Raw genomic sequence first — 16211 nt, 5'->3', positions numbered from 1 at the left:
AAGAAATTGCAAATTGAAAGAAGTAAATATATATATATATATATATATTTTCTATTTGATTTCATTATAGAAAATTTTAAAAATAATTAAAATTGGTTAAAAAATTATATATTTTAAATTATTTAATTTGAGTTAAAATTAGGGGAATAAATCTGAAGTAATAAATAAAAATGATTTATTAATTTAAAATTTATTTTGTCTCATATTTTTTTAAATTTTTGAAAAATATGAAAAAAAAAAACCCCTAGAAAAAGGAAGGGTTTTGTTTGAGAATTGATTTTTGATAACTGAACAAAAAACATAGAAACCATGTTTGATAATAAAAAGTTATTTTTTATTATTTGGTTTTAAAAACAAAAAATATAGTATTTTTAGAAAACATATTTTTAATTATTTTTTTGAGAATTGTTTTAAAAAATAATTATATAAAATGATTAAAAATAAAACATTAAATATAAAAAAAAATTTTAAAAACATATTTAAAAATATTAAAAAATAGGTTAAAAATATTTTAGATTTTAAAAAAAAATTTTATTTTACAAAATCAAAAAATAATTTTTTTTAACTATTTTTAAAAATATTTACCAAACATATCCTAATTTACCATAAGCCATCAATGCTTTAACAATTATGCAAATGGAATTATTAAATTACTTTATAATTGATGATAATGAATAATGGTACAACTATTTCTATTAGATGATAATTTTGACCAAGGGTGATGACTTAGGATAATTCACAAAATTTATATTTAAAAAATATAAATATTATTTCTATGCGGAGGATGTGATATAGGCATGTGCTTTTCTAGAATGAAAAAGAAAAAAAGAAAAAGAAATTGGTACCTTAAATTGACCCAAGAAAATATTCCAAAAATAAATGATAAAAAAATAAAGATGGGGGATGAGGTCAGAAAGCACCGATCATAGACATCTTCGTACGAGCGCACACAGCATTCGCACAAAACTGACGCATGCCGCTGTGATCACCAGCCGATCACCCATCTATCATTAAGAACTGACCAATCACATGCTGTCCCTATTTTATTTATAACGAGATTAACTAACCTACCTCAGATCTCTCTCCGTATTACCCTCTTCCCTCCAATACTGACCCTCCGATCTCCACCCCCGCGCCTTTTTTATTCGCCTCCTGATTTCTGATCCAACGGCTCTCCTTCTCCGCCTCATATACTTTCATCTTTTGTTTTGTTTGTGTGTGTGTTTTTTTTTTCTCTCCTTCACGCCTCATTTATTTTTACTGTTTGTTTGCCGAGAAAAGATAGGAAAGCGGAACAAAGTATGATTTTGAATCCTTCTATTTTCCCTCATTGTTTGAACAAGATTCTCTTTTCAACGCTTTCTGATATATGGGTCAATTAAGCTGACCTTTTCGTTTTGTGAAAGCAGAGGGGCAAAAAAAGAAAAACGTAAGATTTGAAAAATCTATTTTATTTTCTTTTCGTTTTCCCAAGTTTTCTCTGCAATCAAACAGGGTCAACGGATTTCTTTATCTTTATCTGAATGATATCTCGGGGTCAGAATCATGGTTTGGTTTCATTTCTGAATATTAGAGGTTGGATCATATTGAAATGTGCGTTGACCTCATTGGAGAATTAGAAAATCTGGAATTTGTGCGGCGCATTATTTGCATAACTGGAATCTAGGTTTAGGGTTTCAGGGTTCTGGATCTTTTGTGATTGGGTGAATGGAATTTTTTATTATCCATCCAAAATCTCAGGCTTTTGTATTGGTTGCCAGCCAGAAGGCGTATGTTTTTCTAAATTAATTCAAAGATTCTGGACTAGTGGGGTTGTCAACAGATATGGATGTTAAGGACCCTATTAACTGCACAAATAAGCCTCTGGTTGCTTTAGACTCACCAAAGATCGAAAATCGTGATGATGGGGAGGACAGTGAGTCAAATTCTTTGTTGCCACCACGAAGAGGTGGGATGTCGAGAAGGCAGGACAAAGTACGGAGGAAAGTCCAGTGGAACGATAGGAATGGGAACAAGCTCGTGGAAGTTCTCGAATTTCAACCAAGGTAATGTTTGCTTGCAAATTTAATTGTCCACATATACTTAATTATGGTAAAAACTACCGAGAAGAAATTCCGTATGTTTCCAATTTGCTTCTGAAGTGGTATAAATTGGCTTTGCTTTTAGTAGTGAGTTTTTCCAAAACTTGTTATCTTGTTCCCTAGATGGGTTCTCTTCAATCTGACCGAACAATTCATTTTGGTTTAGAACAAATGGGTGTCTCTTAAAATTCTGCAATGAACCCAACTGTGGAAGGAAAGTACTTCCAAAAATAAGAAAAAGGCAATCTAATGTCATTCAACATCTTAAATGAGTAATTTTTTGCTGATCTGTAGCTGTGGAACAAATACTTCTAAGAGGAGCGATATGTATGTCATGCAACATTCTTCATACACCTATATACATGTCAGGCACGGACCCAAATGCATCCAGAATTTAAAGCTAAACCTTTGATATCCTACACATGTCAACACTGGTCAAAAAGTAGTGGAGACATTATGACATGAATGGTTGTTTTTGCACAGAAAATGAATATGGGTAAGGAAATTTAATAAGATAGAGATAGACAGGGTAGTATTAGTTGTAATGTTTTATGTATTACATTTATTGAGCTTCATCTTCAAAGTTATGCAATTGCTATCTTCATATAAAAGTGTGAGTGGCTTAATCCAAGTCATATGTTTATCAAGTAAAATATGACTATATGTGAATATTATTGTGTCTCACCTTGTATCACTATTGGCTTTCCATTTTACATGTAAAAGTAACCATGTTGTGCCCTTTCCATGTCCTGTTTTTCTTCACATATAATGATGATTGAGCAGGGATGATTGACCCTGGATATAAAGAACTTACCTTTTGGATCATGTCAAATTGTCAATTGTGGGATGGTGAGAGGACATGGCTCTAGATAGAGCTGAATGGTGATCAAGGGTAGTTTATTCCAATACACATTTCTAGACCTCTTCATCATAATAATCATTCCTTTCAGCCTTGAGCTGTGACATGGATAATTATCAAAGCAGACCTGGAAATTCCTGTAATTCTTCATGATTCTAGACTTTATTGATCTTTTTTCATTAAGTACCAATTTGCAATGTGTCTTTAATTCCATTAAGACACTCTGGGCATGATAACAGCAGAACTGGAACTTCTTTTTCAGGTGGTATCAATAATGCAGTTTGCAGCATTTCTGCGAGCATAGGATAAATGAGATCTGGAACCATGCCATTTGTTAATCACATTTATAGTCAGTTATGTGTGTAGATAGATAGATAGATAGATAGATAGATATGTGTGTAGATACATAGATAAGTAGATATGTGTATAGATAGATAGGTGTGTAGGTAGGCAGATAGATAGATAGATATGTGTGTATAGATAGATAGATAGAGAGAGAGACAGATAGACAGGTGCAGATAATTATATATTTTTTGTTCTTATTTCCCCAGCAGTTTTATTTAGTGGATTCCCTTAGAATGTACAAGTATTGGTTTTCTTTTTCTTGATCCTAAAAATAATCTGACTTTAGAAAAGAACTATCATGGGTTTTGTTATTTCATATCCGTAGAATTCTTTTTCCCACCCTCCTAGTAGTTCTATCTTCAGATTTGGCATTTTCATCATATGTCCCTTTCATCAGTCATCTATTTTCTTGCTGACACTGGAATTGTCTCAAATCAACATAATCATGTTGCTTAGTTGTTGTTTTGAATCTGTATTTTGATCTTCAGCAATCTCAAGCTATATCTATTCATGCCTCTGTTTTCTCTTCATTGAGAATCTGGATTGTTTTTCTTTTGGTGTATGCTCTGGCTGAATGTGTACTGTGCCTCATCACTGCACACTAACATTGGCAACTTTATCGAGCATCAGAAAAGGCTTTGTTGCTAGCATTATTCATTTCTATGTCCAAAAATGACTGGGTCAAAGAAAGAAACAGAGACATTAAATGAGAATACAACACTGGAGGGGTCATAGTTACTGTTGTTGTATCTATTTGTCTTTTAAATGAGGGTCTGAGATCAGAGATTGAAAGAATGGTAAGCCATTGTGGTTAGGCTCCTAAAAACAAACCAAAGAACAAAAGAAAAGGGCACATGTGATAGCTTCCCCAAGAATGACACCTCTCTCTTTGTTGTCTTGTTGTTTTTTTGGTTAGGCAAGAATGAAAAAGAAGAGATTCAGCATTTTGGGAAAGAAAAAAAAAAGTAATTGAAAAAAGTAGGAAACGACAAAGGTGATAAAAGAAGTTGGAGAAAAGGAGGAACAAACTGGGTGTTTCTTATTGACCACAATTATATGCAGATACAATTTGTTCAGCCTTATATATAGGCAATTGGGCCCTAGTTTACATGGATTGTGATCCTGATGATTATTAGTAATAAACCATGTTACTTGGTTATGTGTTTTAGGTTGTGACTTAAGCCCATCTAGGTCCAAACCTATTGAGGGTGCCTGTGTGGGACTCATTTCAGTTGAATTTAGGTCAAGTTATTTGCTACTTTTGGCCTGTGTAGGGCCTAATGTTCAACCGGGGCAAAGTTTGTGATTTGTGAGCACTTATTTCAATTAACCTTGAGAGAAGCTGTTAAAGATATCAGGCTGATTTTGGGACAGAGTTGTATATTCTTGGAACTAATGTGATGAGAGTTCTTTTCCTTCTTTGTTGAGCTTATCAGTCATCCATGGAAGTTTATTCAACCTAAGAAGTTGGTTTTTATAAGTTGCATGGTAATCTGGCATATATCTATGCACTGTGTCATTTTTCTTTGCTGCCCACCCATTGAGAGAATCAGAAACAATCTGTAGCTGGTGCTGTTACCATTCGCTATTAGCTTTTGTTTGCAAGGTCCAACTTCTTAGGAACTCTAGGACTGAATTCAAGACCATTCCATTGAAGCCTTCCCGATCTCCATCAAATATACAAATTCTATTATGTCAAGTTTCCCCTGTTTTCATTTAGGGAAGTGCTTGCTAATGCACTTTCAAAGAATGGCCTTTAATGAGAAAGGAATGTGCAGTGATGGGTGAAAATCTAGGGAATAGCTTGGTATTTGAAATATTCCTTGAGGGATTAGAGAAATTAGGAATTTAAGGCTTGTTGAAGTTTCAATATAACCAGATGCAGTTGATTCAAGGGAGTCCCCCAATGTCAACATCTGCCTCCTCAAATAGGCTCCTTTTGGTTACAATAAAGGTCCTGATGTATCAGAAAGCTGCATCAGAAACTAAATTAGCTTCTCTACATTTTATTCTTGGTGTCCTTGGACCCAATTTCAGCATCAATGAGACACTGCAGTTGTTTTTCTGCTGGTAACACATAATCATGGCAGAGGTTTCTTAGAGTCTCTTGTCACATTCAAAGATTGCTGACAATCTGAATCTTCCCTTGACAGCGTTAAATAGCTTTAATTATGTTGAAGTGTCATGAATAGTGAGCTCTTGAGCATCCATATTGATTATTTGCAGGAAACCCATCATCTTTATTCCAGGTATCCATGTCTTTACTGCATCTTACAATGAAATTGGGCTGTTATTCTCCTCGGAAACTTAAGTTCTAGATTAAAGAAACTAGGTTTAATTTATAGCTTTATTGGAAATCAAGATTAAAATGAAAAGTAAGCTGTTGCAAATCTTTAGCTGGTCATGAAAAAGTTAGATCTCAAATTTTCATGGATTCTAACCAAGCCGAGAACTTATTTCTCTGTAATCCATGTGAATTTCTGAAACAACCGTCAAATTACTTAAACCCAATTCATTTATACTTTGGTCTTCTGCTCCCAATTATGCTCAATATACTTTGGGTTTCTTTTATCTACAAATAAAGTATGATACTTCCATAGTAAGTTATTCCATTTACATGTGATTATATACTTTGGCAAGGGAATTGTTAATTCTCCATGCTGATTCGTGTCATGGTGAGATCTGTAGTGAATTTAAAAGGTTTCATGGGAGGTGATAGTAATTTCTGAGCTCATATTTAAATGGGTCTATTTGTAGTAGTAAAGGTAATTACTCATTATTATAATGGTCTTTTTTTTCTACTATTGGTGGATTAAGCAGTCAATTATTATATTGACAGTTTAATAATAGTAATTTATTATTATAATAATTGACAGTTTAATCCGGCAATATTAGGTGAAATAATTTTAATTTATTATTGTAATAATTGACAGTTTAATCTGCCAATATATATATATATATATTACCATGCTTGTTTAGGTGCAATCTAAGTTAATAGCTTCAAATACTTGATCTAACTACAAACACAAATTCTTAGTATCTGAACTTATTTCATTTCTTTAACTGAGAGTGGATTATGAAAATCTTACACTTGAATATTTATTTTGAAAACATGCAAATATATACTATTTTTGAGCTAGACTTTAGTTCATTGTTTTCCAATATAATAGCTTTAAGTGTAAAAAATAGTTTTCCAAAATTGAGTCAACTCTTTAATTGTACAGTTGATTGGTATGGGGAATTGAAACTCATTCTAGAACCATAGAAACACAAAGGTTCCTACATTTTTCAGTTTTCTAGTACAAGAATTATATTATATTGCTTAATGCACTGTAGAAGGATGGATTGTGCATTCAGCTTGAAAGAGTGAAGAGTTTTTTTTCAAAAGAATCACCAATAGTATTTGGATTTCTGGTTTTTATGTATGCCAGTTCACTTGTGGTGACAAGACTCAGTAATTCTACTAATGCTCTGTGATAGCTGTTCTGTGTGTTCAAAATTGTTGGCCTGTCAAGAAAATATGAATATACCTAAGATGTAAGTGGCTTTTCATATTTAACAAGTTACGAAAACATGCCAAAGAGGCTGGTGGAACACTTGTTAGAAACATGCCTTTATTCAGTATGGCTTACTTGTTTGCTCAAATTTTAGACTAACAATCTTTTTAAATTCTTCAATTTGTTTAGTGCCACCAGAAATAAAATAAAAATAACCAGTACCCTTTGGTTATCTAAAGTTGTAAATTACAATGCAGTTGAAATTGCAAAACAAAATTTCTCCATTGGAGAATCGCTTGAATTTGTGATGTGATCAACTTTGGTATTGAATAACTGCAATATATATGAACAATTAACTTTGTATCATGTTGTTTAAACCACTCCTTATTCCCCCATTTGTGCCTGCAGTGATGTGAGTGATACTGATGATGAGGAGTCAGATTCTTGCATCTGCACCCTAATGTAGACTTTTATCACAAGATATATGCCTGATAACCGTAAGGGCCATCCCCCTGCAACACTGATTTTGATGATTTTAGTATAAAGGTAGCCGTGTTTCCAAGTCTCTATTGTAAGGATGGACGACCAAAGGACCCAATAAAGGGCAAGGCAATCTCTCGTGCTCCGGAAACATTTTTTCACTTTCTATCAAAAGGTAATGTTAATACATTTCATCAATGGGGTTGAGGTGGGTTTTCCAATCAACTGAGGAGCCACATGGATTGTTTCTTAGGGATAGAGGTGGATGACAGGATAACGGCAATCTTCCTTCCTCATGTAATATATTCTGTAGTACAATTAAGCTTTTTGTTTGCTTTTGTCACATATGTTGATATGTATCTTTTGGATATTCACTCAATAGATTACTCTTCACGGTCAGCATAGTTCATGACTTAGCAGCTACTTCAATACTATTCCTGTTTGTTTGATGTTTATCTATTTCCTTATCTTGAGAAAGTTCCAGTGGTTCACCTTCTGTACCAATCTGATCCAACACAATGCTCTGTTTTGAGGTATATATTACTGCATTTAAAAGATGAAGTCCAGGTTACCACTCGAATGAATTAAAGAAAACAAATAGTTGAACTGACGGACTTCATGTTAAAGTTCCAACCAAAACCAGTGTGCACTACACTTCATCCTTCTGAAACGGTAACATAAGTTTTGGTATTAAACTTCTATAAACTTCCATGAAACCACATGAATTAGCTCCACATTTAGAGTGAAGATTCGACCACTGGGAACAAGGAATATTGTTTGACTTGAAAAAGGTTTGGTTGAAACTTCCATAAACTTTTATAGTGTTTTCACTTCTGTAATACAGAGTAGTAAGTCTTTTAAGTTTTATTACTATATGGAGTATAAAACCATGTATGAAAGGTAAGTCTTCATCTGAAACATGTGTATCTTCATCTATTGAGAATTTATCTCACATAGTATACTGTATTATTGGTCAAGAAGCAATCCAAGGAATAACAAAAGATAGCCAAGTCTCTTTGACAGTACAAGATTAGCCAACAACACCATCACTCAAGATACAATAAGATGCAAATACAAAACACCAGAGACAGGGAAATAGAACACAAAACCACTCCCAGATTATTTCACACTGCTACCTTCACTAAGCTACCTTCTGCAATTCTTCTGTTCAAAGGTCCTCTTTCAACTTTATATCAATATCAGTTGCTTTCTTTTGTTCGGTACTCTTTTGTGGCAGTCTGAATTCACAATCTGTCTGCTTATCATTCCAGAAGTCACGGGAGGTCTTCTGTGGTCTGTGATTCAGAAACCTTTGAAATCAGTCTTCCCACACTTTTCTTTTAATGGCATGATTTCTGATGAAACCAACCAATTTGAGAGGCTGGTATCAACCGGGCTTTCAAGCAACAGAGGCTTGTTAGCTTTAAAATTGAAAGGTGCCTGTGGTGATTGCACTATGGCAATATTCTCTTTTCTCTGATTCTTTAATGGTGGTTTTGATTTTGCCTTGATTTCTTTCCATTGAGTGAGATTTTCAACTGGGTTCAGTACAGAATATACATATTGGCTCCTATCTCGAGCATTTTTATTCAACCCTAGCGCTTTCAGTTGTTGATCTTGAGAAGCATGAAGGGACATAAGATTGTTTGTCTTCTCGTCAGCCATTTGAGTCAAAGTGACTCTCTTCTGAGATTCCGTAGGAGCAGAGCAGAATTTAGTGAATTCTTGCCTTGTTTTTAGATCATCCACATTGCCCCCACCATCACTTTCATCATCATCATCATCCTTATCGCCATCATTCTCATCTTCATCATCCAGATCATTTTCTTCATATTCCAAGTCCTCATCCTCATCAAAGCTGTCTTCACAATTGTGATATCTATAATTCAAGGGGTAAGAACTCATTCCTGAGGCAACTGACTCCCCTTCAGGGGATGGTCTTTCTTTTTCTGTTTCTTCTTTGCCCCTTGCCCAGCTTTTCTCCTCATCACTCCCCAAAAATTTATCTGTACTGTTGTCGTCTGTTGGTATAGGCTCGTAGGTTGTGACATTCAAATTAAAGCTAACCTTCTTTCGAATTCTTAAGCTTGATCGCTCCTTAGGTTTATCTCTACATACACGCCAATAAAAAAAAAAGCATAAAAATGAGAAAAAAATTGCCATTGTTTTTGGGGGAATCGGGCCTTTCTGGGTTGATGCACAACAATAAAAAGCAGAAGAAAACCAAATGGCCATGAAGCGACGACTGACCTGAACTCGGATTCTGAGGTGATGGGTTTCTCTGTGACGTCGAGTTTTACAGAGATGGAAGATTCCAGAGGTTCATAACATCCAAGCCCCTGCAACGAAGTTGGAAGAACAATGGCGTCTGGTGAGAAAGTAAACAAAATAATGGAGTCTGAAATGATAGATGAGATTACCTGTTCTCCCTGTAGGAATTTATGTGCGGGTTTTCTGCGTTTGTGTTTGGCGGAATATCCAAAACATCCAAGAAAGCACCCCATTGGAGGTCTCGTCTGTATCTTCTAAGACTGCCTTGTTGAGGAAGAAAGTTTTCTAGAGGGTTTTCATGGTGAGAGTGCCTGCCTCAAATACAAAGTAGAAACTAGAGACTCAAACACGAGAGACAAAGATAGAGAGAGAGAGAGAGAGAAATTTGAAAGAATTGGCTCCAAAGATGTTTTTGAAAAATAGGAACGTTGGGGGGTAGGAATAATGATGAAGGGGAAAAGGATGAGTCCAATTAAAGCAGCCCTGTCTCCTACACTGCTTTCCAAAATTGCTGCTCTCTTCTCCTCCCCACCTTGTATTTTAATTTTTGCCTCTCCTGGGTGATGGCTCTCCCAATTTTTGGATTGCTGTTTGTCTCCAGACTCCACCCACATACATTCAACTAAAATTTTGTTTTAGCCTTATCCATTACTAACATGGACTGGAAGTCGAGGATATGAATTAAGAAACATTAATTTGAAATTTTGATAGTGTGGGTCCATGAATGAGTTGACACACGGTGAGGCAGTGGCTGTATTAAATTTGAGTTGACGGGGCTTAAAGCCTTAAAGGAAGTGGAGTTATCTGCTGGCCCACTGCCTAGACCGTTTAACCCATGAACCAGCCGCTCTTAGTTCGGGGCTGTGTCTGAGAAAATAGAACCGCCAAAAAGTTTGGAAATTACAAAAAAAAAAAAAATTCATTCAAATTTCCTCAATTAAAATACGTCTCAAGATAATACTCAAATGAACTCGAATATCAGCAATAGAATTGCCAAAATACCTTGAAATTATGAGAAAAATCATTTAGTTTCTGCTTACATATCGGCCTGCATGGCTGCATAGAAACCCAACATTGTGAGTAATGGTTCGGTGAAACTTGTTGAAACCTTCATTCATGTGTCCTGCTGTGTCCAGCTCCCCACATCAACAAGGAGTTTCAAAAATGATGCTTTGATTGTCTCTTAGTTATAGTGATAAATGACTTTGAGTTAGGTTTTATACACTCAATGTACCTTCGTAATACCCAAAATACCCTTAATGGGTTGCCTTGTACAATTGGTATAAAGTTTGTTTAGATATTATGAAAGCGTGAATAAATTGAAGGCAACATGTGTACGAGTGTGTAAACAATGTTATTATGTGATTCATTATGAGGAAAAACCTTGAGGAGATCCATAATGAGGCGTCTTATACAATCCCTTCTGCCATCAATATAATTGTTTTGTACTGAAAATGTGAATAAATTGAAGATGACATGTAAGTTTGCAATAATATTATCTAGTGGTCTACTATGAAATCCAATCAACAAATACGGAACAAAGACCTTGAGGGGATTCATAATGGGGTGCTTTATACATAGTGACAAAATTAGAAAATAAGTTTTTTAAGAGGCAAGATAAAGGAATTTAATTTAGAGGAGATAAAAGAAAAGACAAAATGGTCATATAGCTTAATTTTCAATCAAATCTCTTGGGAAATGGGATCAAATCCTCATCTTGACAATAACTTTCTTTTCCAAATTTTGGGCATGGGGTGTGTGCAAGTATGCAAACAAGGTTATCCAATATTCTACTATGAAATTTGAACATGGGATATCTTTGAAAGGCCTTGTACAATTAGTATAATTGCCAATAAATTACATCTAAAATAAACTTCTTGTAGGAAGAATCAACAAATTTAGCAATAGAAAATGTTTTAAATACAAGTCAAGTAATATAAAAGTTGTATAGTAGGGAAAGAGTTTTACATCTCAACTTTGATTAATTCTAAGACACATATTCAACTAAACATAATTTTTACCATGATAAATTGATGATTATTCTGATTCTTTTGTGTTTGATGTATCGACAAGCCAAATACTCCATTTGTTACAATATTAAGTTAACTAGAATTAATAGAACTAGTTTAAAAAGAAAAAGAAAAAAAAGGACAAAAAAAATAACTATCTTCTTTGCAAAGCCCAAACAAAGGATCTCACAATGTGAGCTACAAAAGAAGTATTAGGAATACCGAATAAATTAATAATTAAATCCAATTGGTATAAGGTAAAATGTTATCGAAATAATGTTAAATTCATAAATCTAATTTCTTGCATAAATTTTTTCGTTTAAGTCCATCATTAAATGTTAGGTCCTTTAGACTCATAATTTCTATTTACCAAAGAAATAATCCAATGAAACACAACTATTTGGAACAAGCTTTGGTGGCAAGTGGTTACTCTTGGTAAACTTGCAACAATTGTAGTTTTTTCACAAATTTTGTTCCTCATCTCTATTATCTATATTGCAATAGCAAAAACTCCTTTGTATTATGGTTTGGGAGGCAATCTTTTCCATCGTAAAGATGCAGCCACAAAATCAAATGCATTAGTCAATGAACATCTGAGGAAGAAGTAAACATTATTTGGGGAGACTACAAGGAAAAAAGGGAGAGGATGATGAGAAAACACAATCATCTTTTTTAATGATGATTATTTCATAAAGAGTCATATTTTTTACAATCATCAATTAGAGGGTCATTTGTTAACCATCATTTAAACTGCATTGTGAAGTTAATGATGATTATTTTTTCTTGCTATCTTTTCTTAATAACGTCTATTTCTTTAAGTCATCTTTTGTTAATGAAGTCAATTTTCCACTATCATTATTATTCATTGATGACTGTTATGAAAATGGTTATCTTTACCTATTATGGTAATTTTCTTTTCAATGTTATATGCACTAATTGATGATCATGAAAAGTCATCAATAAATATTTAATTTTAAATAAAAAATGATATTAGGACATATTGTAATGCTACTAGGGACTTGTTGTAATGCTATTGTGGATTGATTTTCATCTATAGTAGACAATTTATATTTTAAATTTAACAAAATTATAATATAATAAAAAGGGAAAAAATTGAAATTGAAAAACTTTAAAAGCAACAAAACATATAAGTAATTGATATTACTAATACTATATTATAAGGTATAAAATCCGTTATAGTATTTAATACTAAAAAAACATGTCCATAACAAAATGGTTGATTTATAAGGAAAAAAAAAACTCTCATAACCCCTATGATTTCTTTAGATAGATAACATGCCTTATATAACGCATGAAACCTGTGATTTCCAATGACACCAAAATTTTTCTAAGTAATGCATAACATTATCAATGATAAATATAATGTAATTTGAAACAATAATAGAGAAAAAAAAAGAGTAACATCAACAATATAAAAACAAGACATAGAAAAGTCACCAACTTTTCTTTTTCTAAAATGAGAAGAACAATATTTTCATTGTGATCTTCAATGTGCTATAACCATTTCAAAGATAAATTGAAAAGGATTGATTGGTCAAAAACTATATTTTCTCTAGATAAGTTCCTTTAACTTAATAATTGTATAAACAAGGAGGACAACTAATCAACACTGGAATGCAAGATAGAACATGAATAGTATACAATGATGAAAAAACAAACTCAATTCAAATGAAAGACATGAATATAAGTAATTCAAACACTACTTTTGATAGGATGAGAATGGGCTGAAGTTCTCTTAAGTGCTTGAGGCATTTATTTTTCCTATCTTTTTGGTTTCAATGCTCCTTGAACACATCCTATGTCCTTGACTTATGCTCCTCTCTTTAGGAGTCATACATTAGGCGCCTATCGAAAAGAAAATTTACAAGCAACCTCAAGCATATATCTACTCCCAAATCACATAACAATATTTATGCACTCAAATTGGTCTTACAAGATTAACCTAAAAATGTCACACAACAAACATTTGGTTTTTACAACTCACAAAAATCAATAAAAACCACTAATGAACTTATTACAAGTTCAAGCCAACATTGAGAGCTTGAAAAACTTCAAACACCATCAAAGAGACCATTTTATTAAGAGTTCAACCTAAATTAATGGAATAGTAAAACTATGGTTTTTAGAAAGTTTGGGGAAACGGAAATAGAGAGGGAAAATAAAAAGAATGAATTTGAAAATCCATAAGATAAATAGGATTATTTAAAAAAAAATTGCTATAATAATTTTCATAACCAATTTTTTTTTCAAGTATGTTTCATAAAATCATGTTATCACTACCTTTTTTTTGTTATAGATATTTTAAACTATAAAAAAAATAGATAATATAAATGTAAGCAAAGAGCTTCGCATGCCTACTAAAGGTGTACCATTATTGAGTATCAATTTAGTTACAAATGCTACCCATTGAGATGTGGTTTGACTAACCTCTAGTCAAAGGTAAGGGCCTTAGGATCTATGATGGGTGGTGGTAGTTGAAACCTTTAAAATGATCGAAATAGGCTACTAGAATCATCCCTAAAAGAGAAATTTCCATTAACAAACAAGAAAAAATGCAAAAAAGAATAGAACCTGGTGCAATTATGGATTAAAGATGTAGAATGAATATGCAGTTATGGATGTAATATTATTTTCGTAAGATATCATTTTTAAGGAAAATGATATTCATGGTTAATATTTGGTTTTTTATTGGAATAAGAATGAAATTAGAAAATATATTTCATTTTTCTCTCCCCCTTTTTTTTTTCTCTCTATATGGTGTATTTTACCTAGTTGACAATTTTATTTCTTTCTTACTAATTAGATGCAACTTACTCCCTTGGGTCTTATATGACTTAATATGACTTTAGACTTTATCAAATTCAGATTCGGGTTATTTGAAGTTGTAAAATTTAATGTAAGTATGTATATATGATTGATAAAACTTTTGGAATGACTAATATAAAAAATTACGAAGAGAATGCTTTATATTTCCTAATTTAGTTTTTATTATGTTTTCGGTTCCAAAAATTATTTTTGATAAGTTTGAAAATTATCTTTGAATTTGTGTTAAATTCTAAATATTTGATTCCAAAAAAAATCTTTGAAATATTTTAGAATCAGGAAACTTTCTAAAATTTTAAATTAAAAGAGGTTTTATAAATGTAAATAGTGTTATAAAAATATGAGATTTTGTACCACTATTGTAACTTGTGGATGATTGTCTATATATATCTTTTGTAACTCCCTATAAAATGGAAGGACCCTTAATGAAAATCTATTCGGTTTTTTTGTACATTCCATATTTTCTTTCTTGTTTTCTTCTTCTTCAATTTTGTTATAATACGTTATCAGCACGAATTGTCTCTGTAAAACAAATAGAAAGACTTTTTCTCTTCTTTCTCACAACAAAGGGATGTCATAAACTTATACTCTAATTTTCTATTTTATTTGTGTGATAAAATTATCCTTTGATTTTCTATTTCATTTATTTTATTTGAATACATAAATATGTACAAATATTACGTAGAAAATATGTTTTTCTTTTTAGTCAGAAATCATGAAAAAAAAAAAATCATAATAAGAAGTTATAAAAAAAAAGTGCAATCCTTATAACTAGAAATTTTTGGGTAAATTACAAAATTACAAATACATAGTAAAAAACTATGTATATGATTTCTAATTATACAGTCTAAGTGGAAGTTATACAAAACAATATTATATAGTCATAAACTATAAAATGAATAGTTCATAGCTTGAAGGTATGCATAAATCTATACAATAAATAATTCATAGTTTGAAACTATGTACAAATCTACACAATAAATTGTTCATAGCCTGAAACTATGTACAAATTTTCACATTTTTGTTTTGACAAAATAATCATAACCTAAAGTTATGAAATATATTAGCTTTTAATTTCTTTTAATTATATTGTATAACCGAAAGTTATACAAAACAAAATTTTATAGCCAAAAGCTATACAATGAATATTTCATAACATGAAGTTATGTATAAATTTATACATTTATGTTACAATAAAATAAAATATATAATAGAAACTATATAAAAAATGTTTTTATAGCCAGAAGCTATATAAGCCATACTTTTTGTACTCAATGTATTTGAAAATATTAATATTTTAATTTTGTACAGTCATAAGCTATACATAAAATTTATTGAAGGCAAAAGTTATGAAAAAATTTCTACTGATAATTATTTCATAGTAAGACTCATGTAGACAATTTTTAAAATTTTGTTGTTTAACTAGAAGTTTTGACAAATTTATTCTTTATTTAATATTGCCTTGTTAGTTTATAAAAAATATTGTTTATCATGATCAACCTATGTAGAGAAGGAAAATACATATTCTTATAATTTGAAGTAATATAATAATTTGTATTTGGTGGCCTGAAGCTACATGAAAAATAATTTGTATATCGTTATAGCTTAAAACTATATAAATAATTAATTTGCATATTTTTATAGCCCGAAGCTATATGAAAAACTTTTATATATTCTTATAACCCGAAACTATATGAATTTTGTTTTTTGTATATATTTTTATATCTTGAAAATAAATATGCAAAATATTTTCATAACCTAAAGTTCTATGAAAGAAAGCATGTATTTTCTATAAATGAAAACTATAGAAATTATTATTTTTATT

At 31.8% G+C, this 16211-nt stretch overlaps 2 protein-coding genes across 2 annotated transcripts; one reads left to right on the top strand and one right to left on the bottom strand.

Annotated features, from left to right (window-relative positions):
• The first annotated feature begins 973 nt into the window (after window positions 1–973).
• LOC100252766 (uncharacterized) lies at window positions 974–7717 on the top strand. The gene is made up of 2 exons (XM_002285395.4): window positions 974–2045; window positions 7191–7717. Exons 1-2 carry the CDS (start codon window positions 1825–1827, stop codon window positions 7246–7248), a joined length of 279 nt encoding a protein of 92 aa, XP_002285431.1. The 5' UTR covers window positions 974–1824; the 3' UTR covers window positions 7249–7717.
• Window positions 7718–8205: 488 nt separating this feature from the next.
• Window positions 8206–10149, bottom strand: LOC104879301 (uncharacterized). The gene is made up of 3 exons (XM_010651833.3): window positions 9683–10149; window positions 9513–9601; window positions 8206–9372 (listed from the first exon to the last, which is right to left on the bottom strand). Exons 1-3 carry the CDS (start codon window positions 9764–9766, stop codon window positions 8565–8567), a joined length of 981 nt encoding a protein of 326 aa, XP_010650135.1. The 5' UTR covers window positions 9767–10149; the 3' UTR covers window positions 8206–8564.
• Window positions 10150–16211: the final 6062 nt, after the last annotated feature.

The sequence above is a fragment of the Vitis vinifera genome, chromosome 5, assembly GCF_030704535.1.
Source record: "Vitis vinifera cultivar Pinot Noir 40024 chromosome 5, ASM3070453v1".
Lineage (NCBI taxonomy): Eukaryota > Viridiplantae > Streptophyta > Magnoliopsida > Vitales > Vitaceae > Vitis > Vitis vinifera.
Note: the sequence above shows the minus strand (reverse complement) of the source record. Positions and strands in the feature narration are given on the sequence as shown.

What these genes read in the sequence shown, in the direction of transcription:
- LOC104879301 (XM_010651833.3), bottom strand. Translation starts at nt 9,766, where the DNA reads ATGGGGTGCTTTCTTGGATGTTTTGGATATTCCGCCAAACACAAACGC. An exon ending in AATTCCTACAGGGAGAACAG is followed by an intron (nt 9,602 to 9,682) that starts GTAATCTCATCT and finishes ACTTCGTTGCAG; the next exon opens with GGGCTTGGATGTTATGAACC. An exon ending in ACCTCAGAATCCGAGTTCAG is followed by an intron (nt 9,373 to 9,512) that starts GTCAGTCGTCGC and finishes GCGTGTATGTAG; the next exon opens with AGATAAACCTAAGGAGCGAT.
- LOC100252766 (XM_002285395.4), top strand. Translation starts at nt 1,825, where the DNA reads ATGGATGTTAAGGACCCTATTAACTGCACAAATAAGCCTCTGGTTGCT. An exon ending in GTTCTCGAATTTCAACCAAG is followed by an intron (nt 2,046 to 7,190) that starts GTAATGTTTGCT and finishes TTGTGCCTGCAG; the next exon opens with TGATGTGAGTGATACTGATG.